Source organism: Eleutherodactylus coqui, chromosome 1 (genome assembly GCF_035609145.1).
Source record: "Eleutherodactylus coqui strain aEleCoq1 chromosome 1, aEleCoq1.hap1, whole genome shotgun sequence".
Classification (NCBI taxonomy): domain Eukaryota; kingdom Metazoa; phylum Chordata; class Amphibia; order Anura; family Eleutherodactylidae; genus Eleutherodactylus; species Eleutherodactylus coqui.
This window is the reverse complement of record NC_089837.1, coordinates 471126180-471152546: the sequence shown is the minus strand read 5'-3', so window position 1 is coordinate 471152546 and position 26367 is coordinate 471126180. Positions and strand designations below refer to the sequence as shown.

At 45.4% G+C, this 26367-nt stretch overlaps 1 protein-coding gene across 4 annotated transcripts in view; it reads right to left on the bottom strand.

Annotated features, from left to right (window-relative positions):
- Positions 1 to 26367, bottom strand: part of B4GALNT1 (beta-1,4-N-acetyl-galactosaminyltransferase 1) — an 87114-nt gene that overhangs the window by 27320 nt on the left and 33427 nt on the right. For all 4 annotated transcript variants that reach the window (XM_066584410.1, XM_066584408.1, XM_066584409.1 and 1 more), the window contains 4 exons: positions 18607 to 18810; positions 16468 to 16641; positions 12454 to 12560; positions 6613 to 6653 (listed from right to left, as the gene is read on the bottom strand). In XM_066584410.1, the coding sequence (XP_066440507.1) occupies positions 6613 to 6653; positions 12454 to 12560; positions 16468 to 16641; positions 18607 to 18809 (525 nt within the window). In that variant the 5' untranslated portion in view covers position 18810. The remainder of the gene's footprint in view (positions 1 to 6612; positions 6654 to 12453; positions 12561 to 16467; positions 16642 to 18606; positions 18811 to 26367) is intronic.

Genomic DNA, 26367 nt, shown 5'->3' with positions numbered 1-26367 from the left:
CGCTCGAGTAATGTGCTTTATCCGAGTATCGCTGTGCTCGTCCCTGAAGATTCGGGTGCCGCTGCGGCTGACAGGTGAGTCGCAGCGGGGAGCAGGGGAGAGCGGGCGGGAGAGAGGGAGAGAAAGATCTTACCTCCGTTCCTCCCCGCTCTCCCCTGCAGCTCCCCGCTCCGTGCCGGCACCCGAATCTTCAGGGACGAGCACAGTGATACTCGGATAAAGCAAATTACTGGAGCGAGTAGTGCTTTTCCTGGTACGCTCGCTCATCTCTAATGCCTATACAATCCAGGAGGCTCGCCATTAACCTTGCTTAATAAGAACAAGAGTGATGGCGCAAATATTTCGCAATTGCTGTTACATGCCGCGCGCTGACTGCACACAATAAGGGCAGGTTTATGTAACATATGTAACGTCGTTGAAATGCTGCCGATCATCCACCAGTAAGCTGTAATTAATGATCTGTGTTTTTACAGGTTAATGGTTAGACTGGGACTATTTTTCAAAATCTAATAAGTATATGGCTGAGCGGCGCGGATGTCTAAACAACCAGACAATTCTTGCTATGTCTGCGGACAGTTCACAGCAAACACAGCGGAGGAAAATAACATCCTTGGTAAAGTGTGCCCATCACAAGTATTTAGGAATAAAGCCTGGTGACCAAGATAAGAAGTGGCACCGCACAACAACTGTGTGTCAAGTAACACTCATCTCACACAGGGGCAGAAAGGCAAGTGTAGAATGCCATTTACTATTCCCATGGTACAGCGAGAACAAAAACACCCCCATACTGACTGTGCCTCATGCAATGGGAGGGGTGCTATTGGCCTCTGGCTGGACAGCATCCCTGGGACTACTATGGTGGTCACTATTACTATTTGGGCCAATGTAGGGAACACTCTTACTACTGGGGCAGCTAAAGGGATCACTGTTACTTATGTGGTCACTATGGGGATCACTATCACTAATGAGGCCCCTGTGGGGGTCACTATTACTACTGGGGCTACTAAAGGGGTCACTATTGGGGCTCATTCCAATGGACGTAAGCGCATTTCAGTCGTGCACATGCGATATGTATTTGCATGACCAAAAATCACTTACGCCTGTGTGTTTCGCCTGCTCTGGAGTGTTTTTAAGTGCACAAATACACTGCATATTTGCACATGCAAAAAAGAACATAGACAGGCCCATTGAAATGATGTGCAAAGAGGCAGGTTTACTGCGCACTCACTGAAAATTTGAGCCCGCCCATTCACTTCAATGGTTATTGCAGTGTGTAATACGCCACAACAAAGTCATGCTGCATATTTTTTCACGCAATTATACACCGTGCAATAAAATACGCTCATGTGAACAAACCCATAGAAATCAATGGCTTCTATTCACTGCGTATTCCACACACAAGACATCTCAGTCATTGAAGACTGTTACAAAGGGAAGTACAATCTAGATATAATGGGCGACTTTTGCTGGTTCTTACAGAGGGAAAGTAATGTTTCTTACAGAAGGAAGTCAAGATCCAAAAACAGTTGAATAATAATATTACGGCGCATCCAGACTGTTATAATCTTAAAGGGGTTGTCCCGCGGCAGCAAGTGGGGTTATACACCTCTGTATGGCCATATTAATGCACTTTGTAATATACATCGTGCATTAAATATGAGCCATACAGAAGTTATTCACTTACCTGCTCCGTTGCTGGCGTCCCCGTCGCCATGGTGCCGTCTAATTTCAGCGTCTAATCGCCCGATTAGACGCGCTTGCGCAGATGGGTCTTTTCCCTTCGGCTCGGTCCGGCAGCAGCGGCGTTCTGGCTCCGCCCCCTTGTGCGCATCATCGCGTAGCTCCGCCCCGTCACGTGTGCCGATTCCAGCCAATCAGGAGGCTGGAATCGGCACATGTGACGGGGCGGAGCTACGTGATGATGCGTACAAGGGGGCGGAGCCAGAACGCCGCTGCTGCTGGACCAAGCTGAAGGGAAAAGACCCATCTGCGCAAGCGCGTCTAATTGGGCGATTAGACGCTGAAATTAGACGGCACCATGGCGACGGGGACGCCAGCAACGGAGCAGGTAAGTGAATAACTTCTGTATGGCTCATATTTAATGCACGATGTATATTACAAAGTGCATTAATATGGCCATACAGAAGTGTATAACCCCACTTGCTGCCGCGGGACAACCCCTTTAAATAAAGGAAATGGTTCGTAACATGAAAGTGAGACGTGCTGCGAGTATCCAATGTTACCAGTAGAATCAGCAGGGTTCAATTTTACAAAAACATATCAGTTACTTTCTGTTATAACGTTTCTTTTTTAATTTGTTGCACAGTGTTATTGTTCTCTATGTGTATATACTGAGGAGAATATAACTGACCTCTATGTGTATATACTGAGAAGAATCTACCTCACCTGTATGCATATATACTGAGGAGAATCTACCTCACCTTTATGTATATTCTAAGGAAAATCTACCTCCCCTCTCTGTGTATATACTTAAAAGAATCTACCTCACCTCTGTGTGTATATACTGAGGAAAATCTACGTCACCTCTATGTGTACATACTGAGGAAAATCTACCTCACCTCTATGTGTATATACTGAGGAGAATCTAACGCTCCTCTTTGTGTATATATTGAGGAGAATCTACCTCAGCTCTATGTGTATACACTGAGGAGAATCTACCTCACCTGTATGTGTATATACTGAGCAGAATCTACCTCACCTCTATGTGTATATACTGAAGAGGATCTACCTCACCTGTATGTGTATATACTGAGAAGAATCTACCTCACCTGTATGCATATATACTGAGAAGAATCTACCTCCCCTCTACGTGTATATACTGAGGAGAATCTACCTCATCTCTACGTATATACTGAGGAAAATCTACCTCACCTCTATGTGTATATACTGAAGCAAATATATCTGACCACTGTGTGCATATACTGAGGAGACTCTGTCTCACCTCTATGTGTATATACTGAGCAGAATCTACCTCACTTCTATGTGTATATACTGAGGAGAATCTACCTACCTTCTATGTGTATATACTGAGGAGAATCTACCTCACCTCTATGTGTATACTGAGGAGAATCTACCTCACCTCTATGTGTACATACTGAGGAGAATCTACCTCACCTCTGTGTATACTAAGAAAAATCTACCTCACCTATATGTGTATACTGAGGACAATATTACTGAACTCTGTGTATATACTGAGGAGAATCTACCTCATCTCTATGTGTATATACTGAGGAGAATCTACCTACCTTCTATGTGTATATACTGAGGAGAATCTACCTCATCTCTATGTGTATATACTGAGGAGAATCTAAAGCTCCTCTGTATGTATATACTTAGGAGAATCTATCTCACCTCTGTGTATATATTGAAGAGAATATATCTGGCCTCTGTGTGCATGGGCTTCACATACATGCTATTTGTAGCGCTGTCACATTGCGAGAAAACGGTGCAATTTTGTCGCCCGTGTGAAAGTAGCCTCAAACACATATTGTGCAAAGCTGTGTAAAATGTATACTGTAGAGGTGCACTACAGAGAATGGCCTGTAGGGAGCAACAGACAGGCATTCTGGTGCCTGAGAAAAGGGAAAATGCCCATAGGTGTGGTCACGAAGTTGGATATAAGGGTACATTCCTGCTACACCCAAGGAGATGTTGGCTGAGAAAGCCAGAGAGGACTTGTGCAGCAGAGCTAAGCTGCTGCAGGCCAGTGACCACCCTAACCTTGACACCCAGGTGGGGTGTGTATGTGGACTTTTATGTTTTGTTGAAGAACGTTATATGGACTCTGTTTATGTTGGTTGTACTGTGAATAAAGACTGGCAGGAGTCAGGTTTAACGGACATCCGCGTCTCCAGAGAGTACTTCTAGGTGGTCAGTGCCCATTCCGGTCTGAGAGTTGGCGATCCGCAGGCAAGTGCACCCTGCTTGCTACAATACCTATATGTTGGAATCTGATTTCCATCATAAAGACATAACAGGGATGTCAGGCGCTGATTATAACTATACGCCTTGTACACTGTCATTGCATTTACTATCTTTAAGCTTATTTAGGTTTAAATAGGAAGAATTAATAAAAGACAGCATGTTATTTCTACGTATATGTATGTGAATACTTATGGCTTTTCTCATGGCTGTCATGTCCGACCAGATGTGATGAGGTAACAGACACGGAGAAAGAGTAGAAAGGCTGGGTGACGTGAAAAATACAGGAGGCTATAAGGTAGCTAAACGTGCGAGACTGTACAACAGAGTTGAAAATGGAAGAAAGGTTTAGGATCTTTCCCTAGAACAGCCCTGACTGTGCCTGCCATTGAAGGCGAAGCACCCGCCCTGAAGAGAGCAACCCCCCTAATCCTGTAATTAGCCAGCCATGTGGACAAGATTTCTCAGAGATTCGACAGCCGCAGCATGTCCATTCTTTTTTTTTTTTTGTCCCTTGCGGCCGCGCTCTCCTCTATGGGAGTGCCAGCTGCAACGGAAAAGCGTGCGGCCAAGCCGCTTCAAAACCCGCGGTTGAGTGCCGCAGGTTTTGAAGCAGCGCTTTCCCGGCAAAAATTTACTTTTTTCGCTGCGGCCAAACCGCAAGATTTCAGCTGGGAATACGCTCTGTGGGAACCCAACCTAAACGTCCCTAGATGTTATGTCGAGTACAAGAATAATTGAGGACAGGGAGGGAAAGATTAGACAAATGAATAAACCACAGACAAATAAAGTCCAAAACAAAAGGGCACACAAATACCACAGAGAGGGACCACTGAAACAGGTCGCTGAACTACATCGACGGAAAAATAAAAAAGTTATTGCGCGCACAAGATGGCCGCAGAAAATAATTGAGAAAATAGTATAGTAAAAAAAAAACTATACAAGTTTGGTATCATAGCAATCATACTGACCCATAGAGTAAAGTTATCAGGTCGTTTTTGTTGCAGTTTGTGCGCCGTAGAAACAAGATGCACTGAAAGATGGCGGAATGTCGGTTTTTTCTCCATTTTACTCCACTTAGAATTTTTTTAAAAGTTTTTTAGTACATTATATGGTACTTTAAATAGCACCATTAAAAACTACAACTCGTCCCCCAAAAAACAAGCCTTCATACAGCGACGCCGATGGATAAATAAAGGAGTTATGATTTTTTTAAAGGGGGGAGAAAAAAAACGAAAATGGAAAAAAAAAGGGCCGTGTCCTTAAGGGGTTAATAAGTTGTAGGTCCGGACAGACATCAGCTCGCCCTGTGCAGTCCTGACTGTTAAGGCCCTTTTACACAAAAAGATGATCACTCAAAAGTCGCTCAAAATAACACTGGTAAACACAATTTTTGTCACAAGAAACATTGATGCTGTTTCTAATGTAACTTTTCATGCTGAATTCAAAAATGTAATCAGACATTTTCCATCACCCGTGGTTTTTGCGTGACAGCATTTTCGTTAAATTATATTTTTGGTGTATACATATTGGGATATACAGTAATCTCTATCGAATTTTTATTACAGATCGTGTGCACAAGACTGTGTCAATATACCAAGGTGTTGTGTAAAAAGTCCAAATGCCTTCTGTTACATCGGTGGGGAATTAACTTTCGAAGTTCAAAGTTGAAACTTTATACCGCTGATTAAAAAGTACTATGAACTTTACTTTAGATGTAAAGTGGATGAACAAGATAAGGCTTGGGCTCCTTATCAATGTTGAACGTCATATGCCTTTTGTGGTTCCAATGGTATGGAGCGAACCAAAAGACCATTCTTCAGACTGTTATTTCTGATTTACAACTACTACAGGTATTCCATCTAAATCAAAACATTCCGTTAAATATCCAGATTTGCCTTCTGCTAGGAGACCAGTTCCTCATAGTGATGATTTAGCTGTACCACAGCCTCCCGAAAGTGTGACATTTACTGACAATGATTCAGATAGTCGTGACCAAGAGTTGGATGACTCATTTTTTGAAGCAAGTGCTTCATCTGAACCTCATTTATTAAACCAGGGGGATTTGAACGACCTCGTACATGATTTACATTTATCCAAAAAACTGAGTGAACTTTGGGGATTCCCCTTTTTGGCTCCCCAAATGGTGCAAGACAGTGGAATCCCCGGCGCAGGTGTGAAACCAATGTAAGGGCAGCAGCCTGGCGCACAAACCTTAGATCACAATGACCCATATACAATGTACTAGTAATTATTAGGTGCTGCAGCCTACTAGATCCATTAGCAGTGACATCACCACAGGTTCTGCAGCCCACCGGATCTCTTTTACCATGCACAATGGCTCCTCCTATAGTAGTGATGTCACTGCAGGCCCTTCAGCCCACTGGATCTCTATGATGGTGGTAGGTCGGTGTCTTCTGTCAGGACCGCTGAGTTGTGTCTGAGATAACAATGGCTTAGTTGTATTCTTATTTTGTTATTTTTGTCCTCCCCTTCCAATAGCCCTAACTTTGTTGTTCTGTCGGTCAGGCTCTGTGTTTTATATATGTTGTAAGAACTGTGATGACATCACCAGGGGTGGAGCATAAGATTCACTCACACACAAACACATACATACTCATTGGCAAGTGGTCATTAGTAGTTTAACTAATGTGTCAAGAAGCTCCTTACCTTATAAGTATTTTTCTTTGTGAGATCCAACAAACTAAGTCCTGCAAGGAAAAACATGTATGTCAGACATGTCTGGTGAGATATTTCTTGGAAATATGACGGATAAAAGAGCAAATCACATCAATGTAATGACTTAAACACACGGGTGCAAACGTAAATACGCTCGCCGCAACGAAGCGTATTTGTGCATAAACCAGTGAAAAGTTTTTTTTTTCTTTTACAATTCAAACTCTATGCTATTGGGCTAACCCCACCCCCACCCCCACCCCCCACAAGAAAAAACTGAAACATAGGTCCTGTCCTATCTCTTCTCGCACGTACGGTAGTAATATCGTGCAAGAATTACGCTAATCCAAACTAGACAATTGAAATCACGGTCATCTGTTTAAGCCCTAAAGGCTCTTTCACACGAGGCATGTCAAAGAATCACATCTAAAAGAACCTATGGTTTCTTTCAGATGAACAATTTTGTGAGGCACCGAAAAAGTTCTATGTTTTGACTGCAGAATGCCGACGGCTCCCATAGACTCCGCGAGTTTACAAGGTTGGATGCGGTGTCCTGCAATGCACTGCTGTCCCGAAATCCCTCTGCTGCTATAACAATGAGGGGAATGCTCACGGGGTCACCCTTCGTATCTGTGGGGACTCCCTTCATTGTTCTAGCGCTCCCGCTGCTAAACTCCCACCCTTTGTTGGCTAGCTCCATAGACTCCCATAGGAGACTATGGAGCTGCTGGCGTTGTGCTGTCAAAAGAGAGAACTTGTCCCATTTTTTGATGGAGAAAAATCTCTGCATCAAAAAAATGGCGGTTATTGATTTGATGTGCAGTTTTTTTATTTTTTTTTTCCCGGGACATGACAAAATCATTCATTTGAAAGAACCCATAGGTTCTTTTAGGTGCAATTTTTGACTACTCTGTGTCAAAACAACGTTCCTGTGAGAGAGCCCTAAGGGCAGAAACAGACAGCCGTATACGCAACTACGTTCGCCGCTTTGGAATGTAGTTGTGCATGAGTGGGTTTTTTTTTTGCTTCTTGGGCTTTTCAAACTGCGCACTAATGCGCGCTAGCCTGAAAAAAACACCAATGGGAAGATAGTTCCTGTCCTATCTTTCTCAAATGTAGTATTAACTACATGCAGGAAAGATAGTACTATCTTTTTTCGTCCGTTCCATTAGGCTAACTTCACACGGATGATGTTGTGCTCGCCAAGGTGCGATTTCCCCGCATCGTAGTACATGGATAACATAATGTGTGGTAATTCTTAAAACAGGAAAAGGGTTAATTGCTGTTTCCGCTGTGATTCATTCATTCTGTACTTTTTTTGTGGCTTTGTGTCTGTTTGTGTACAGTGTGACTTCACTAGGTGTGTTGGAGCAGTCAGTAAAGAAGAGTGAAGCCGGAGCAGTCAGTAAAGAAGAGTGAGGCCGGGGCCGTCAGTAAAGAAGAGTGAGGCCGGAGCCGTCAGTAAAGAAGATTGAGGCCGGAGCCGTCAGTAAAGAAGAGTGAGGCCGGAGCCGTCAGTAAAGAAGAGTGAGGCCGGAGCCGTCAGTAAAGAAGAGTGAGGCCGGAGCAGTCAGTAAAGAAGAGTGAAGCCGGAGCAGTCAGTAAAGAAGAGTGAGGCTGGAGCCGTCAGTAAAGAAGAGTGAGGCCGGAGCCGTCAGTAAAGAAGAGTGAGGCCGGAGCCGTCAGTAAAGAAGAGTGAGGCTGGAGCCGTCAGTAAAGAAGAGTGAGGCCGGAGCCGTCAGTAAAGAAGAGTGAGGCCGGAGCCGTCAGTAAAGAAGAGTGAGGCCGGAGCCGTTAGTAAAGAAGAGTGAGGCCGGAGCCGTCAGTAAAGAAGAGTGAGGCCGGGGCCGTCAGTAAAGAAGAGTGAGGCCGGAGCCGTCAGTAAAGAAGAGTGAGGCCGGAGCCGTCAGTAAAGAAGAGTCAGGCAGGGGCCGTCAGTAAAGAAGAGTGAGGCTGGAGCCGTCAGTAAAGAAGAGTGAGGCCGGAGCCGTCAGTAAAGAAGAGTGAGGCCGGAGCCGTCAGTAAAGAAGAGTGAGGCCGGAGCCGTCAGTAAAGAAGAGTGAGGCCGGAGCCGTCAGTAAAGAAGAGTGAGGCCGGAGCCGTCAGTAAAGAAGAGTGAGGCCGGAGCAGTCAGTAAAGAAGAGTGAGGCCCGCTATCCAGTGTGATAAGTGTTTTATGAAGGATGAGTGGGAGACAGTTCACCAACTGATGAACAAAGAGGAGTAGATTCCTTATCTGTTGAGGCTAAACCAGCTGTTCGAAAGCATGCAGATACTCATGACAATGGTCAGGTAAACACTAAAATTACTAACACAATAGAAGATTTTTCTCAACAAGAAATAACTGATCTTATTGGTAGATTTCAGCAGAAGTCATGAGAAAGTTTAATAGCTTGGATGGTCCACCTGTATGATCAGGGAGCATCAGGGGTTAATTTGGATGCACAGGAGGTGAAAAAGTTTGTCACCCTTAGTCAAGAGTCAAATGTCCAAAGAGCAATCCATGATTATACTGAGCAAGAAGGGTTAACAAATGTGCTAACTATAGCAGCCAGGAGGTGTAAGGGGAAATATCCCAGTGAAGCTGATTGGCCCTCTAATGATATACAGGGGTTTACGGTAAGAGACTGTATTCAGCGGATTAAAGAGGAGATGATGAAAACAGCTATTGTTGTGGGACATGCAGATGAAATGATACAGGTGCCCTTTCTGGTGGGTGTGAGGAATACAATTATTAGATGTGCCCCGCCAGCATACAAGTCTGTTATTATGGCTTTATTGGTGAATCCGACTGCACAGGAGACAGGAGCCGTCCTGGAGGCGGTCAGACAATTGGGAGATTTAGGAGAATGGGGTCCCCAGCAACCTTTAACCAGAGAAAGAGGAGATGGGGAACAGAATACTAGTGATAAGACTCCGGTTACTAGGAAAGAAATGTTTGTTGCAATATTGAAAGATGGGGCCATGAGAGATACAATAGATGGTATAAGCGTAGGAGACATGTGGAGTATGTACCAGGAAAGGGGGCTGAATAAGAAACAGGGGTCCCAAAATAAAAAAGTAATGATTTAGGCCTCATGCCCACGGGGACAGATCCGCAGCGGGTGTCCCGCACGTGTGATCCGCGCCCCATAGGAATGCATTGGACACCCGCAGGTAGTTAAATACCTACGGATGTCATTTTCCCCTGAGGCGCAGATTGCGTGTGCGGGAAAACACCCGCAGCAAGCTCCATTCTAGTGCGGGTCTCCAGCGGGGATGGCTCACGCAGGCTTCTATTGAAGCCTATGGAAGCCGTCTGGATCCGAGGCACACCCGCAGCTGAATTCCTGCTCTCCGGCGCGGGAGAGCAGGAGTTCAAAAAAAAAGAAAAAGGAGTGCATGGCGCATTCGCGCGGCACGCTGCCGGCATGCCGAGCACATCCGCCGGGCTGCAGAAAGATCTGGCCGCGATGGAGGAAAGATCCGCAGCGTCCGGACAGGTAAGTAAATCTTCTTTTTAGGCCTCCTGTCCGCGGGAAAGGAGGGACCCGCTGTGGGATTCTGCATGAAGACTCCGCGGCGGGCCTGATTTACCCTGTGGACAGGAGGCCTAAGGCCCACTGTCCACAGACGTGATTTCGCTGGCGTATCACGCCGCCTGAAGCTTTCCATAGCATTGCTATGGAAAGCACTGGCCCCGTGTCCACGAGCAGAGAATCATTGCGATTCTCCGCATGCGGCCGGCAATTAGCAGCATGAAGATTCAGAAATTCCACAGCGGGGGTGCAGTGAGGCATGTGGCAAGAGAGACGTCCCTCCTTCCATGTCGTCGGAACCACCCACTGCATCGAGGTTAGAGGATTTTCATTCAGAGGTAAGAAAGAGTTAAAACATAAAGAGGAGGAGTCACAACTAGATCATAATCCGAATCTTAATGGAACACAGATAAATCAAGGTAGAGTGAGCAGGAAAGATATGTTCCCAGTTTTATTTAAAGATGGGGTCCCATGGGAGAAAATAGATGGGATCCATGCAGATGACATGTGGAGAATGCATGAGAAAATAGGAAGAATTCAGGAAAAAAGGACCCGATAGAACTGCAAATCCTCCAATGTGGAAAGATTATAATGATTGGAATAATCTTTTGTTTAATGTGAAGTTTGTCTCATTAGGTTTTTGTTTTTCCTTTTCCCCTTTTAAACTAATAGGAGAAATATTCCAGCAAGGAATACTAGGATGATGATGTGCGGCTGAGATCCCCGCAATCTAAGGACCTAACCCAGACCGCAATCTAAGGACCTAACCCAGACCGCAATCTAAGGACCTAACCCAGACCGCAATCTAAGGAGCTAAGCCAGACCGGCTCTACATGTTTATCATGTGTGGGTAGGAGAATGTTTATTGTAAGCACAAATGATACCAATCAGTCCGTCTATTGTCTAGGAGGTAGACCTTGTTTGGCAAGATCTTATCACTCTATAGAAACTGGTCAACCATAGATACAAAGCTTGGAGCATATGATATATGACTAAGTCATTATAGTGTATATAATAGGACACTAATAGAGCAGAGCCTGTGATGGGGAACGCTCTCTCACAGTGTCGTTCCCAAGGCGCCCTCCTGTTTATTGATTTTTCATTGTTGCTGTTGATCACCTAAGGCTCTTGGTGATGCGAGTATTAATGTAACCACTGTTTAACTATTGTTTATCAAAACGATTATGGAATATCACTAGAGATGAGTGAACATGCTCGTTTAGAGCAATTACTCGATTGATCGAGCATCACTTTTTTCGAGTAATCGAAAAGATTCGGGGGGGGGGGGGGGGCGCTGGGGGTGAGTGGGGGGTTGCGTTGGGGAGGGAAGAGAGAGAGAGCTCCCCCATGTTACCCCCCGACGCCCCCGAATCTTTTTGTCCTAGTACGCAGTTACTCGAAAAAAGCAAAGCCTAAACGAGCACGTTCGCTCATCTCTAAATATCACCTATTTTTAGGTAACTTTGTTTTATTTTTATGATTTACTCATTTATATTAATAAATTCTGTTGTATTGACTCGCTTGTCCTTCTTTGAAGCCATATCCGAACTTGTTTTCCAGTTGGCAAAACGTGACACCCGTGTGAATAAGCCCTAAGGCTGGCATCACTCAGGCGTAAGCCCATTTTCTCCCGTTTTTGTGCACTGGGTGTTGCATATTTTTGCACGTATGTGCATTCTTTACTGTGCTCTTTGCATGCACAAATCATGCACATTTGCGTGTGCAAACAAACACGCAAACATGCTTCCATTCATTCAAATAGGCAATTGAGTTAATTGGTTCAATATGTTTGTAAATGGCACAGGAAAATAGAGCATGCTGTATGTATTTTTTGCGCAAACGAAATGTGCAAGCAAAATGTGCGCATGTGAACAAACCGATTGAAATCAATGGGTTCCATTCACTGCATATCGCGCGTACAAAATGCTGCACATATACGTTTGTGTGACACAAGCCAAATTTTGAGCCAGAGAAATCTCCGGAAGGAATCTGTCGCATGTAAACATATCATAATGAACACCTTAAGGCGAAAACACTCGGCTGTAGGCGCGACTACGCTCACTACTACGGAGCTTATTTTTCTTCTGAACAAGAGAAATTTCTTCCCATTCACCGGCCAGAGCGCAGAAGTCTGAAAAAAACCGCGAAGAGATAGATGCTGCCCGATCCTAAGTCAGGAACGCTATCTCTTCTCCTTAGGGAGAGCACCTAGAAGGTGAGTGAGGAGACTTATAAGGCCATGCATGCTCCTCTGGGTAATATGCAAATAAGGGAGATGAGATGGAACAAGAACAGGAGACCTGCTGGAGTCACACACCTGGTATCAGTATTGTCTTCAGGGGGCGGACTTCCACACCTTGAACGGGGTACTGCAAGGGAGAATTAGCTTCTGCAATAATGATCCGGTCTGCTGGACTATATGATCTGATGGAGGAAACGGAAAAAAAATGAACACATTAAGGTTTCTTACTATTCTGCAGTTCACGAGCTTTGCGGAATTTGCTGCGGATTTTGTATAAGTAGTCGCATTTTTACGTGCGGATTTTCTGCTGCGCGATGCGTCACGTTTTTGTTTTCTTGCAGTGGTAGTTTCTGCACTGAGGTCACACTGGCAAACTTTATTTTCAAACCTCAACAAACACAGATTTCCAAGTAGATTCAGTGCATCTCCGCAACAGAAAAGCAGCAAAAACCGTAACATTAGTCTATTCACAGATTTTATGTTATCCATTGATCTATATGGAAAAAATACGCAGCAGATATGTGCAGCTTTCGCAACATTAAGGCCCCTTTCACACAGGCGAGAAAATCGAGCGATTTTCTTGTTGTGCAACAATGCTACATGTATGTGCAGCCCATGCTTTCAATGGGTTCCCTCCCATTAGCGATGTTTTTTAAGCTGCTACTTTGCGGGGGGGACACGTACCATGCTCTATACAGCCGCGATTTGCAATGTTTTGCAGCCCATGTTTCCTTATGGAGCCTTACTTTGTGTTGCATCGCATGAAATCTGTTTGTGGGGGCAGGAAGCGCTGCCTCTGATTGGTAATCGAGTGCCGCAGCTCAGCCAATCACCACAGCGCTCCATGAACCAATCACAGCCATTCAATGCGATGATGCAGGATATTTGAACCCCCTGACCAGGAAGCGCTGGCTGAAGACTACAAACAAGTGCCAAAGAGTTTCGGAGGATCTAGACCACCTTCTCTTTATTCAGCAGGATTACGACAGTTTGGGTCCTGGTTTTGTTTCCCATTTCAAAAAAGTTTGGGATTCCCACATTCTATGTGAAGCGCTGAAGATTTACCATCCGGGTTCTCCACAGCGAATCCGTAGGAAACGCTGCTGTACAAAATTCGCACCAGTACTGAACGGCCGCTCTGTTAAGTGAATGGAGGGGGGCGGGGGAGCGCGAGGAGAGAAATCTCCTCCAGGCCCCTGCTGGCCGCCCTGTCAGAGAGCCAGCAATACTCGATCCTGTCTAGCAGCACGGGAGCGAGTACACACAGGGATGAGTCTCAGGCATCGTTTGCCCGACATTCATCCAGTGTAAATGGGGCTTAACTCTGTGTCTTGTCTATCACCTTAAGTAGCCCTGGGATTGAATAGACAGTGCACCCCATAACTTTAGGTGAGACTAGAAAAAGGACAGAATATGGCTGTGGTTAGGAGGAGATTCATCGTCGTAAAGTGGAAAGAGAAGCAGTTGTTTGGGAGTAGAGTCTAATAAAGCCAGGCTCAAGTCAGGAGAAGTCAGTCCTGAGGGATTATGGTCAAACTTAGCAAGGAAAGTCAAGGTCTAGAGACCGAACTTAAAAGTGTTTTTCATCCCTGCTGGAGAAGGAATCACAGACAGGATAGACCCCTCAGAACTCGTAGGAAAATGGCCATTATCAATAGTGAGTCTAACTAATCCCGGGAGAGCCGGCCCAATTCCCTCCATTCCTCTACAAACACCAGTCTGAAAGAGCCCCCCCCCCCAGATAACTTAGACTACTGGGCTCATCTTCCCGAACAGAGAGAGAGAGAGAGTAAAGAAATTAGTATGTAAACTGTGTACCTTTGGTTTACTTTATCAAATCTCGCTTGGACTCTTTATTTCATCACTGCCAGAATGCTTCACTGAAAAGGTACTGGCGTCACGAGAACATTCAAATTACCGCATTTACCACCATTGTTAGTATATTTGCCACTGTGCGCAGCCAGGCCGCATCTGAATATTCCAAGGAGGGACAGCAAAGCCCCCGTTGACCACCATCTTATTCCCCGCTGTCTCGCCACAGAGGCCTTCGCTTGACTGCCACACAAACATGGTCATGTGAAGCCACCCTGATGGTGAGATTTCTTGAAATCTACTACTGTAATAAACATGAGTATTGTTTGCACAATAAATCCTTGGTGGAAAATAAGCAGCATATACACAACCTGTGAAAATACCTTTAATGGGGTGGTCCAATTACAAAACAAGACGGCGATCCAGCGCTACAGACTCCCGGTCCTCATGGTCTTTCTTGTGAAATGTGACTGCTGCAGCCAACCAGAGGCTGCAGCATTACTGCCCGTTCTCTTGGCATCAGCGCTCACAGCCTGAGCGCCATAATGCCAGGAAATCGGAACAGTGACGCTATGTCCTCTGACTGGCTGCTGTGGTAGCCATTTCACAATCAAGACTGAGGGCTGCAGTGCTGGATTGCCGGGTCACAGGATGGGCAAGTACCTCTGCTTTTATTATTTTAACAGCATTGGACCAAATTTAAATACTTGCTTTTCAACTGGACAACCTCTTTAAGGTACACTTAAATTAGATTAACCAGAACTTAGCAATCATGGGTTGTAAATATATGTATATAATCATTAAGGACTCATGCATATAAGTGTAATACCTTCCATTAAAGTGACTCTCCGATCCTGGAGGATCAAAGATGGCCACATTGCTTCTCTGGCTACCTGATGCACACTGTGCATAGCATCCATTGGTAGTCTAAGACACTACACCTACTCTGACTGGTCAGCACTACTCATGTGGACAGCATCGGTCAATCAAAGAGGTTAATAATCTTTATTTGTATAGCGCCAACTTATTCCGCAGTTAGTATGTATCATTAGTCTATCAGGTAGGCCACCTGGACACGACTGGATCTCAACTGCAGAATCCGCAATTGTCACCTGTGCGGACAATCCGTGGTATTCTAAACCCATTGAATAAATAGAACATTCGCGTGTTCGCTTACATGAACAGATAGCTACTGTGATTTCCACAAGCGGATTTAAATTCACAGCATGTTCTATTTTAGTGAGGATTTCGCACGGAGGCCTTCCATTAAAGTCAATGGAAGCCGCCTGACCCGAAGCCCATTCACAATTGACATTGCGGACAGGCCGCGGGTACCCGTGTCATTATGTAGCGGCTGCATGGGAAATAAAAAAAAAAAAAAAAAATCTCTACTGTGCAAAGCCAATGGCATTAAATCCGCAGTACAGAAAGACAAGGTATATGGGGTCGCTGGCCGAGGTCAAAGCCGGAGTCTGCTGCGGGCTTCCAACATGCGGAATCCAGATCGCCCCTGTGCAGATGGCTGCAGTCAGAGAAGCTGGTGTGGCCATCTTTCCGTAGAGAGGCATGGAGCCTCCACTATACGTCTTTTTACACAAATATCTTTGGAATACAACAGAAAAAATTATGGAAGCTCTATTGCATGTTGTGTGAGCAAAGGTATTGTTTCCTAGAAGCATTGCTTTGTACATACAGTGCACAACGGAGCCTGTACAGCTGCACGCAGAGGCTGTACGCGGCTGCGCGCAGAGGCTGCACAAAGAGGCTGTACGCGGCTGCACCCAGAGGCTGTACGTGGCTGCACCCAGAGGCTGTACGCGGCTGCACCCAGAGGCTGTACGCGGCTGCACCCAGAGGACCCAGAGGCTGTACGTGGCTGCACCCAGAGGCTGTACGCGGCTGCACCCAGAGGCTGTACGCGGCTGCACCCAGAGGCTGTACGCAGAGGCTGCACCCAGAGGCTGTACGCAGAGGCTGCACCCAGAGGCTGTACGCAGAGGCTGCACCCAGAGGCTGTACGCAGAGGCTGCACCCAGAGGCTGTACGCAGAGGCTGCACCCAGAGGCTGTACGCAGAGGCTGCACAAAGAGGCTGTACGCAGAGGCTGCACTAAGAGGCTGTACGCAGAGGCTGTACACGGCTGCACAAAGAGGCTGTACACGCCTGCACAGAGGGTGTATGGCTCCTTATCTCATGCTCCACTGCTCTACGGGCTCCATGCATATAGTTCTGCCCTTATTTAAGAAAAGTGGTACAATTCTTGCTTTGATTAGTTACCTCTTTTTGAAGTTTTTAAATTCAGATTCTCTCCTCTTGTGTGTTTCCCCATACTCTGAAGACTCCACAGATTCTGTAAAGTTCACCGCGTAAGGTTTTCCCATTAACTCCTGCCTGAAGGGAATGTTCAGCGTTGCCTCCACTTCACATTTGCAGTTCTTCTTTGGCAAGAGTCTGTGGAACAATACAAAAATAAGCCAAAAATAGTTCCACAACACGTGCACCCATTATTAATTCCAGAATCCCATTAGTGGGTGTCAGGACAGAGGCCATGGAGCACATTACTGACACAGGGCCCGGCTTACATGTCGCATCCCCCGGCCCGAATAATCACAGGCAAACACATTTATTTTCAGTGCTGCGAAGATAAAACGTGTCATTTCTAATACATAAACGAGTGGCCGAGGCCCCGGGGCCTTTTTTTTAAACCTTTACGGCTCCTGCAGACGGGCGATTTTGCATGCCCAAAATTTCTTACGCGAACCGCAGATAATAGAACGCATTGATTTCAATAAGTTCCCTCATACTCAGTGTTTTTGCGCTATATTTTCACGCGTGTGAAAATATTTGCGACATGCTCTATTTTGGGGCGTATTTGCGCATCCAAGGCACCGTAGGTCGTCTATGGGAGAATTGCACAGTTTTGTAGTGTTAATTGATAACACCTGGGACTAATTAGGTCGCTCACCCGATTTAATAAAGGTGCGGGACTGGCAGCACAAAAAACTGCAGTAGAATGCACGGATACATGCGCGAAAGCATTTGAGAGTGCTCCCTTCACAACGCAATCACGTTGCGCTTTTGTGAGAGTATATACGCCTATGCTCGTGTAAACGAGCCCTGAAAGCTTCTTCACTGGCGGATGTATTTTTTGAGCATGCCTCTGCACAACTTATTTGCGCTATGGTTTATCTGCATGCGTATCGGCACATTCTAATGTACTTTCAGCGTTTCAGCTCTCTAGGACCTACCGTTCTCGACTATATTCGCATAGACCCGCACTACAAACCCTGCTTCAATATCACCCCCTATATTAAAATAATAAAGTGAACTATACTTACCCCTAAGCGGCCGCTGGGATCCAGCGCTGGAGATGATGTCACAAGAAATAGGTTGCCAATGAGGGGCTACAGCGGCACATTCATGGCGTTCAGCATAGGAGTGCCGATGCCAGGAGAACGAGCGGTGATGCTGCAGCGGTTCCCTTATTTCCTGTGACCTCATCTGTCACAACAATCACCGGGACCAGAGTGGGGAAGTAGCGCTAGATCCCGGCGGCCACGAAGGGGTAAGTATAGTTCACTATTGAGGCGGAGTTGTCCAGTAACCGGACAACCACTAAAAACACTCTTATGGAAGCGACTACCGAGACTTCATATTTCTGTGCACTACAGCCCAGTCATTTGTCTTTTCTTGCCGTGAACAGACTGTACTTATTTATGTTGGCTTCATATCAGTAGCAAACCAAGTTTTTAACCGCACACAGAAACAACAACTAGTTACATGAAACAGAGGCGTGTGAAGCCGGGGAACTCTACTAGTGTTCTATACAATCACTCCCAGGGTGAAGCTGAAATACTGCAAGACATCCACATGACAGCAGGGAGATTATAGAAAGCTACGTAAATATTAGTCAGGACCCAAGTCAATACCCGCTGAGGCATGCAATAATAAGGCAGAGCAGAGCTACGTTTCAGCTGATAGACTGATATATCAGCCGAAACGTAGCTCTGCTCGGCCTTTTTACCTGGGTGTTCCAATAAATATTTATTACTTCTGGAAGAGGATGCTGTGAAAACCTTCTTTTTTTGTTGTGCTGCTTCTCACCTATATCTTTATGGACTATATTTGGAGCCTATTGAAGCCCGGACTCCTGTTGAAGCTTGCACCTCTTGTATTTTTCGCACCTCCACGTAAGGTGGTATTTATTAAGGTGTGCTGCTGTTTCTCTACATCTTTGCTTTCGTAGACAGGGCCTGTATGGCAGCAGCCGGAGGCTTCCTATTAATGTTTGCCGCCTCTGTGCTCACGCCTCTATCATAGGGCTCTGCAGCAATGTCTATTGTCATACTGCAAACAATGCAAACCGCTGAACAAACAGGGCGCTCCGATTATTCACCGTTTACACCGAATACTTACTCTAGAACTTCATCTTTCCATTTTACGGATATCCCAGCATATTTTTCGTGCGGCTGCAGTAGACTGTCATCCGGTACGTCCTCGGGGGCTTCTCTGTCCCAGATGGCCACCACCTTTTCAGACTTGTTCCACATGTGGAAGCAGAATAGCAGCATTGGCACAAAGACCACCACAAAGACGCACAGCTTCTTATTGGCCCGCATGCTGCGAAGAGAGGAAGAACACGATTCTTAGTGGATACGGTTCAAAGAGAAGTAAATCTGTCAAGCAGCATGGATATGTTACCCATGGTGGAGTCATACATCCAACGTATACATGCTCACCACTGTGTACCACCATCTTCCTATACATTCAGAGGGGGAAATTCATACATTTATAGCTATTTTCAGACTCGTTTTGCATCGGGCGCCGCTCTCCATCTCAGGTTTACGTCTTATAAGCATTAAACAGCTAAAAAGACTGACATGGACGGAAGCCATGTGAATCAAAGAAGTCTACTTCACAGATCCAGGGCGGCGCCACAAGAGCATATTTGCGCCCCTAAAATCTGCGCACGCTAAACACAGAGAAAATAACCTATTGATTTCAATGGCTTCGTTCTCATAGGCGCGTTTTTGTGTGCGTGCAGAAAAATAGGACCCACTGTATTTTCCTGCATTTTGCGCAGCGAAATGGCCACAGAAGTCTATGGCCAGTTCGAAAATACACAATGGAAAAAGAGAGACACTGCGGAAAATGCAGGAAAAAGAAGACAGCCTGCCCTTAATAGGCATTAAATTCCACGGAAACGGTGTGTCAAGCGCACGTGTGACTTTTGCGTGCGCAAACATTACAGTAATATGCAGAGACACACGAACAACACCCTCAGAATGTGTTTTTACATCCAGCGCCGTTGTACGCGGTTTGTACCCTTGGTGATGTTACACAGGGCTGCAAAGAGCAGATAAGAACCCTTGGAAGCCGTCTGTAGTAATTGCGGCTCCTTTTCTTGTAACATCCACATTTTTCTATTTCTAGGAGGCTTGCAGTTTGCGGGATGAAAGCTCTTTTGTTGGACACCCGGGGTCAGGCATGCCGCACAATGTGGGGATTCAGACAAATTACAGCATCCTATTGTTACAAGAGCTAAATATTCCAATAGCTATGATAGACGAAAACCCCACACAGCCTCTCCTCCGCATGTCCATTCTAGAATCACTGCCACAGTGCTATCTGTTAACTAATATTATCGAAGTGATGGCAACAAATCGTTTTCACTTCACAACAGCCTAGAATGTGATATTTCCATTAAAAAAACATTAATCGTGGCATAAAATATGTACAAACTTGGGAGAACTTCGATGACTATAGACCGCAATACTCCAAAGTTGTAATACTGAACTACAGTATTGCAGTAGATAATATGCTCCAGATTTCAGAGATAAAACCATCCAAAATTCAATGGCACATGGCTACCGAGGCGCACATGTTTTCATAAAAGCTTTTCAGTCGGCCCCCTGACATGAGTACATATAAAGGTGCTCTTTAAGGTTTGGTTCACTCGGGGCGGAATTGCTACGGAATTTCAATGCAGACTTTCCGCAAGGAAATTCTGCATGTACTTATAAACCTGAGACAAAGCAGCAAAGTGGATGAGATTTGCAATAAATCTTGTTCACACGCTGCTGACAGTCCGCTGCGGACTAGCCGCGTGGAAACTGACATGCAGCGCGGAATTCAAATCTGCGACATGTCAATTGTATCGCCGTTTCCGCTTTGGGCTCTCTTTTCTCTATAGGAAGATATTTCTGCAGCGGAATACAGGCGGAAAACCCGCGCCAAACAGCGTGGGTTTTGAAGCAGCCTTTCCGCTGTGGAAAACTTGCAGAATTTCCGTGTGGTCCCACTGCGGACATCGCGCAAGATTTTCAGCCTAAGGTCAGATTCACATTGGCGTATTTGCGCTGGCAATATTCCGTGAGAAAAAGAACACCTCTGGAACTCATTATCCTAAATAGTTATTTAAATCGTGCTCGTCTCCAGCGGGCAAATGAACGCGCCCTGCCAGCGAAGAAAGGACAGAAAAATACAGCGATTATGTATGCAAAAAAGACTGATTCTTGTGCAAAAATGCACATGCCAATGTGAAGCAGCCCTAAGACCGAAGAATGAAGGAACATCTCAGCTCTAAGGGCTTAAGCAGATTAATATATACGCAAATACGCTCGTCGCAACACAGCGTTTTTGCACATGTACAAGTTATAAGTCTTTTTTTTTTTTTACTGTTCAAACCTAGTGCCACTGAGCGCGTAAAAACAAAGAAAGCAGAAAGATAGAGCGCGGACTATCTTTTCTCGCGCGTAGGAAAGAGAGAGATTTTTATTTCGCCCGGCCAGCACAAAACCTTCACTACATACATACATACATACATACATACTTACATACATACATACATACATACATAGCTAACCTTCCACCCCCTCCCTTTGCTTACCAGTTTAACCCTTTGCAATCCAATTTTGGATTCAGGGTTTCCTAGGGGGCTTTCTCTTTCTGCCATTATACAATGGCTCCATCTGCTGGCTAGAGCCAGTACTGCGGTATGTGACATGTTGGAGAGGCTCCCGAAAACAGAGCAGCGAGTAATATACAGTAAGAATACACCACTGGACGTCTTCCGACTTCAGAGCTGTACAGCCTTCAATCAGAATGTCTTTAGACGTCAGACAGTGGATTGGAAAGGGTTTAGCGAAACAATGGAAATGTTTAGCTTAAGGCTGCTTTCCCACGAGCGTATATCGGCCGCCATTTTCACGTTTTTGGAGCAGAAAGACAGAATTAAAAGGGAATTAAGCGGTTCAATATTTACATAAACAAGAAAGCACATGGAAAGCTTTCAGCTTGCTTCCGCTTTGTTAGGATTTTCGATATTTAAATGGAACGAATAGTGCTGCACACCGCATACTAATCAGAGATTATCAGCTACGCCCAGACACGTTGAGACGAGCGGATGCCTGAAGCATTCTACGATGACCAATTCCCCTTGACATATATCTTTACAATTAGGACTGCTGCATGACAGCAAAACGATCCTGGTGACAAGTAAGCTGAAAAATGTAGTTTCAGTTGTTTCTTCAGTTGGCCTCCATCCAACACATCACTTCCAGCAGCCGTTTTCCCATGTTTCCCACTATGGGAGGAGCTTAGTTCTGTGACACCAAACAACTAAAAGTCCTTTTACAAGGGATGACACCAGGGAATGGCGGCAGAGCGGCCATCTCCATTCACAGTAAACAGGCCATCGTTCGTAGATGAATGACTGCCTGTTCACTTGGTCTGATTGTCATTTGACCTTTATGCCTCCAAAAAGTGAATGTCAAATGAATGATAAGCGAATGTCCTATGAGGCGCGGTTAAAGGATCTGGGCATGGATAGATTGCAAAAAAGTAGAGGAGACCTAATAGCGGTCTACAAATATCTGAAGGGCTGTCACAGTGCAGAGGGATCAGCCCTATTCTCATTTGTACAAGGAAAGACCAGAAGCAATGGGATGAAACTGAAAGGGAGGAGACACAGATTAGATATTAAACAGTGAGGGTGATCAATGAGTGGAACAGGTTGCTACGGGGGTGGTGAGTTCTCCTTCAATGGAAGTGTTCAAACAAAGGCTGGACAAATATCCATCTGGGATGATTTAGTGATCCTGCATTGAGCAGGGGGTTGGACCCGATGACCCTGGAGGTCCCTTCCAACTCTACCATTCTATGAATGAATTAGGGCAGCTGCACAGCGGCGTATTTGTGCAGGAAATTTTTGAGCGCACAATACGCAGCAAATAGAACCCATTGATTTCAAAGGGTTCATTCTCACAGCTCTTTTTTGGTCTATATTTGTGCACCAAAGGTCCCTATAGGAGCATACGGGGGCGTGCAAATGTGCACAGAAGTACGCGCGGGTATGCAGAAACCACTGCACCTTGTTAGGCTATATAGCCTTTTAACCTTTTCCAATCCAATTTGTATTCTGGTTTTCCTAGGGGGCTTACTCTTTTTCTGCCATTATACAACGGCGCTATATACTGGCTAAAGCCAGTACTGCATGAGGTGACACATTGGATAGGCTCCGGCAGCAGAGAGGCTGACAATATACAGTAAGAGAACCCTGACGGACGTCTTCCAACATCGGAGCTGTACAGCCTTAAATTATAATGTCTTCAGAGGTCAGAGAGTGGATTGGAAAGGGTAAAATCAGGGTGATTGCACAAAAACGCTCAGCATTCGCACAGGTGCCAAAAAAACCTGTTCACTTCGCAAATACGTTTCGCAGGAGCGAGTGTTTTTGCGCTTACGCTTCTTGTCCATCGTTCAGTCGCTGGCAACATTAGCATTCAGATTCCTGCGATTCAGCGAGAATCTGAACGATACGTGTAAATGGGCCAATAACACCTGATGATGGGAAGGTAATTAACATAGGAATGACATATTGTCTGGTCTGTCACTTGGGTCTTGTGAAGAGTACAGAGACCGATGCTGAGTGTGTGCAGTACTATCGGCTGCATATGCCGTTCCCTAATACTAAACAAGAGCATTGAAGAATAGATCATTACTATTGAGAAAGCAATGACATCTCTAACAATAAGCGGAGGCTCACACGGGATTATCTCAGGGGAAGGGTGCTGTTTCTTGCTGAATCACTTGCCCATCCCTCACCCCGAGGACAGCTGCAACGAGCAACAACACTTGCTGATGACTCCAACTGTTCCTTCCCACAAGCGTAGGGTTAGCACAACATTTTGCACAATCTTTTCTGTGCGACGAAATTATCTGCGATATAACGCTGGTGTGAATAAGGCTTTCCACTGGAAAAAACAAACACATCTTGAACTCATTAAGCTAATTGACCATTTCAATGGCTGATAGCTTTGTTGTGTATTTGCAGCAAAAAATGCAGTTGCGCTCGCACATATGCAACAGCTGATGTGCAAAAATGCGGGGCGCAAATATGCATATGCTTGTCTGAATCCAGCCTAGCGGTACAAGGGCAAAAGAGCTGGCAGCCAACAAAAAAGTTCTGCAGGAAGTTGCCAGCGACGCTTTCTCTTAACCCAGACTGCTGTTTGGATCGCAGACCGGATACATTACTGCACTTAGTATCTCTCTGTCTTTTGTCTCATTCAATTTGTAGAGGGAGAGAAGGATTGAATTAGGGGAAACGTGAGGATTTCTGGGGCTCATTTCAAGCTTCCCGGGTCCCAGAGACTGAATAGCGCATGTAGAGCAGCCAAGATGTGCTGATTCATTAAATCCAGCTGTCAAATGTTCTGTGTTGTAAACATCATTGTAATATTGAGGAAACAGCATCCGATCTACATCCGTAAACACTGGAGGTGCGCAGACCCAAGAGCTTCTGCAAAGCATCAACACAAATCACCCAAGACTAAAACATGGGACTCTCTGATGACCTCACTGATGGCCATTGGCCGTCTATGTGGCCCCCTGGAAAAATCCAAGAGGGGACGACATTAGACAAAGGGGCACACACTTGCTGCAGACTACCAATGGGCTGTTGAATAGGAACTAGGAAAGTGCTGTTCTACTGCTTTTTTTACATGCTGCCTCAATGATGGCCATTGACTATAATGACCATCTATGTGGCCCATAGAAAAATCTGAGTGAGGCTGATATTGTTTTCTCTTGCTTATCCCTTACAAGAGAGTGACTAGTGCACAATGCTATGGGTCATGGCTGTAGGACAGGGATGCACAAGCAGCTGCCTGGGGGCTACATGCAGCCTGTGATGCCATTATGTGTCCCCCCCAGACACCTAGACACACAAATGCTTACATGCCCACAGCTCAGGGGCAGGGACATGCTTCTACTAATGGTGTACTATATAGACATTTCTAGTTCACCCCTATATCAGGAGAATGGGGTCAGCTAACCTGTTTGTCACAGAGAGAAGTATATGAATTAGAGGGGTGGCCGTCTATGCATACGGCTTTCTCTACTGTAGCCTATTGGAGATGTTACCACAACACCCAATGGAGAGATCTACATGTATGATCTTGTCTTCTCTGGAGTGCGGACCGGTAAAAAGGTTGTGCCCCCTAACTATAAAAGATATACAAGATACAACGGATGTTATTATTGTCTTAGGCTGGCTCCACATGGGTGAGAAAATCGTGCGATTTTCGCCTGCTGCGAAAATGGTAAAAAAGCAGAATATGAAACCAATGATTTACAATGGTTTCATTCCATTGGCGATGTTTTCCCTGATGCGATCTTGAGGGGTTCAAAAAATCGTGGTTTGCTCTATCTTTCTGTGAAGTGCGTTTTTTGTTGTTTTTTTTATCTCCCATGTATTTCTATGGAGGCTTCTTTTTATCGCAACGCAACGTTACAAACACGCATTGCACTGCAATGAGATCTGAACATGACAAAGTCCCATCGACTTATGCAATAAAAAAAATGCTTGATTTTATCGCGGGCGGCAGCGGTACGAGATTATTCTAAAAAAAAAAGCATCGCTGACGCCTCGAATGGTCTTTTCCGAACTTTTGTAACTCCTCCCATCCCCCTGCTACTTCCCTTTCTTAACCCTTTCCTTCCCACTTCCCTGTTAACCCTATCATGTGGTCCCCCATTCACAGCCCTGTAGGCCTCTGTTCCAGCCCTTCTAGAGGCTTATACTCAGCCGCTATATCCCGTGGTGCCGCTTCGGGTCTCCCCTCTGACATCACATTTACAGGCTACCCCAGCCTATTTTTACGGGACGTCACAGGCGCTGCAGCCAGTAACAGAACTCGGCGATCAATTGCTGAGCTCTGTTATTGCCCGTCATACTTCTGACGTCTGGTAATCTGGGCGGGACTACAGCCAGCAAACAAACACCGGGGCGGAGGACCAAATGGTACCACAGGCGGTGGAGGTGAGTATAGACCTATTTATTATGTCAGTGCATGATGAATGCATTTTACACAGGATCTATAACTCAGACAACCCCTTTAAGCTCGTCATACACATTATATATATATCAACCAAACCTGATCTTAGCGGAATTGGACAACTATTTAATGTTTATTCCGGCCTCCCGACTCTTCCCCGATGGCAGATATCTGGGGAGATAAAGGCTGAGTAGTTGGATTCCAACAACATATCTCATCCTTTTGTTCTAGGGGAGAAAAGCCACCGACAGAAGAGTCTGGCAGCGGTTCTCTCCCTTCTTCCTCCACTTTGCCGAGCATGCAAATGTATGGGTGCATCAGGAGAGAGAGCTGTCGGCCCGAAGAGCGATCAGTCGACAGGTATCTTAGGTATGGCCAGCTACACATCAGAAACTACCTCTGCAAATCATTGGAATTAAAAGGTTTTTTCTGGAAAAAATGCCACACTGAGTGTTGGACAAACCTGTAGTCAACAAGAGTAAGGATTCCTGCTCCAGGCAACATAACTGAAGTAGGCCGATGAACCGGTTATGCAGCATTTTGTGCCTGCTAGAGAAAGTTCGTCAATTTCTGTTCAATGACTTTACTGCTTTTTATTCTACATCACAAAATGCACTTTCCAATATACTTGTGATATCAGCTAGGAGTACTGCCCACTGCACTGTAGGGTTAGAGAGGGGTTATATACTGCTGGCCAGGTACAGGTAACCCGCTATTCACACTAGTGTTTCTCTCTGTGCCGTTCTGTCATTTTTACAGAAAAATGTTTCGATGGAGATCTTCATTCATTTTCTAGTTTAGGGCTCATTCACATCACCATTTTTCATTTCCGTTTTGC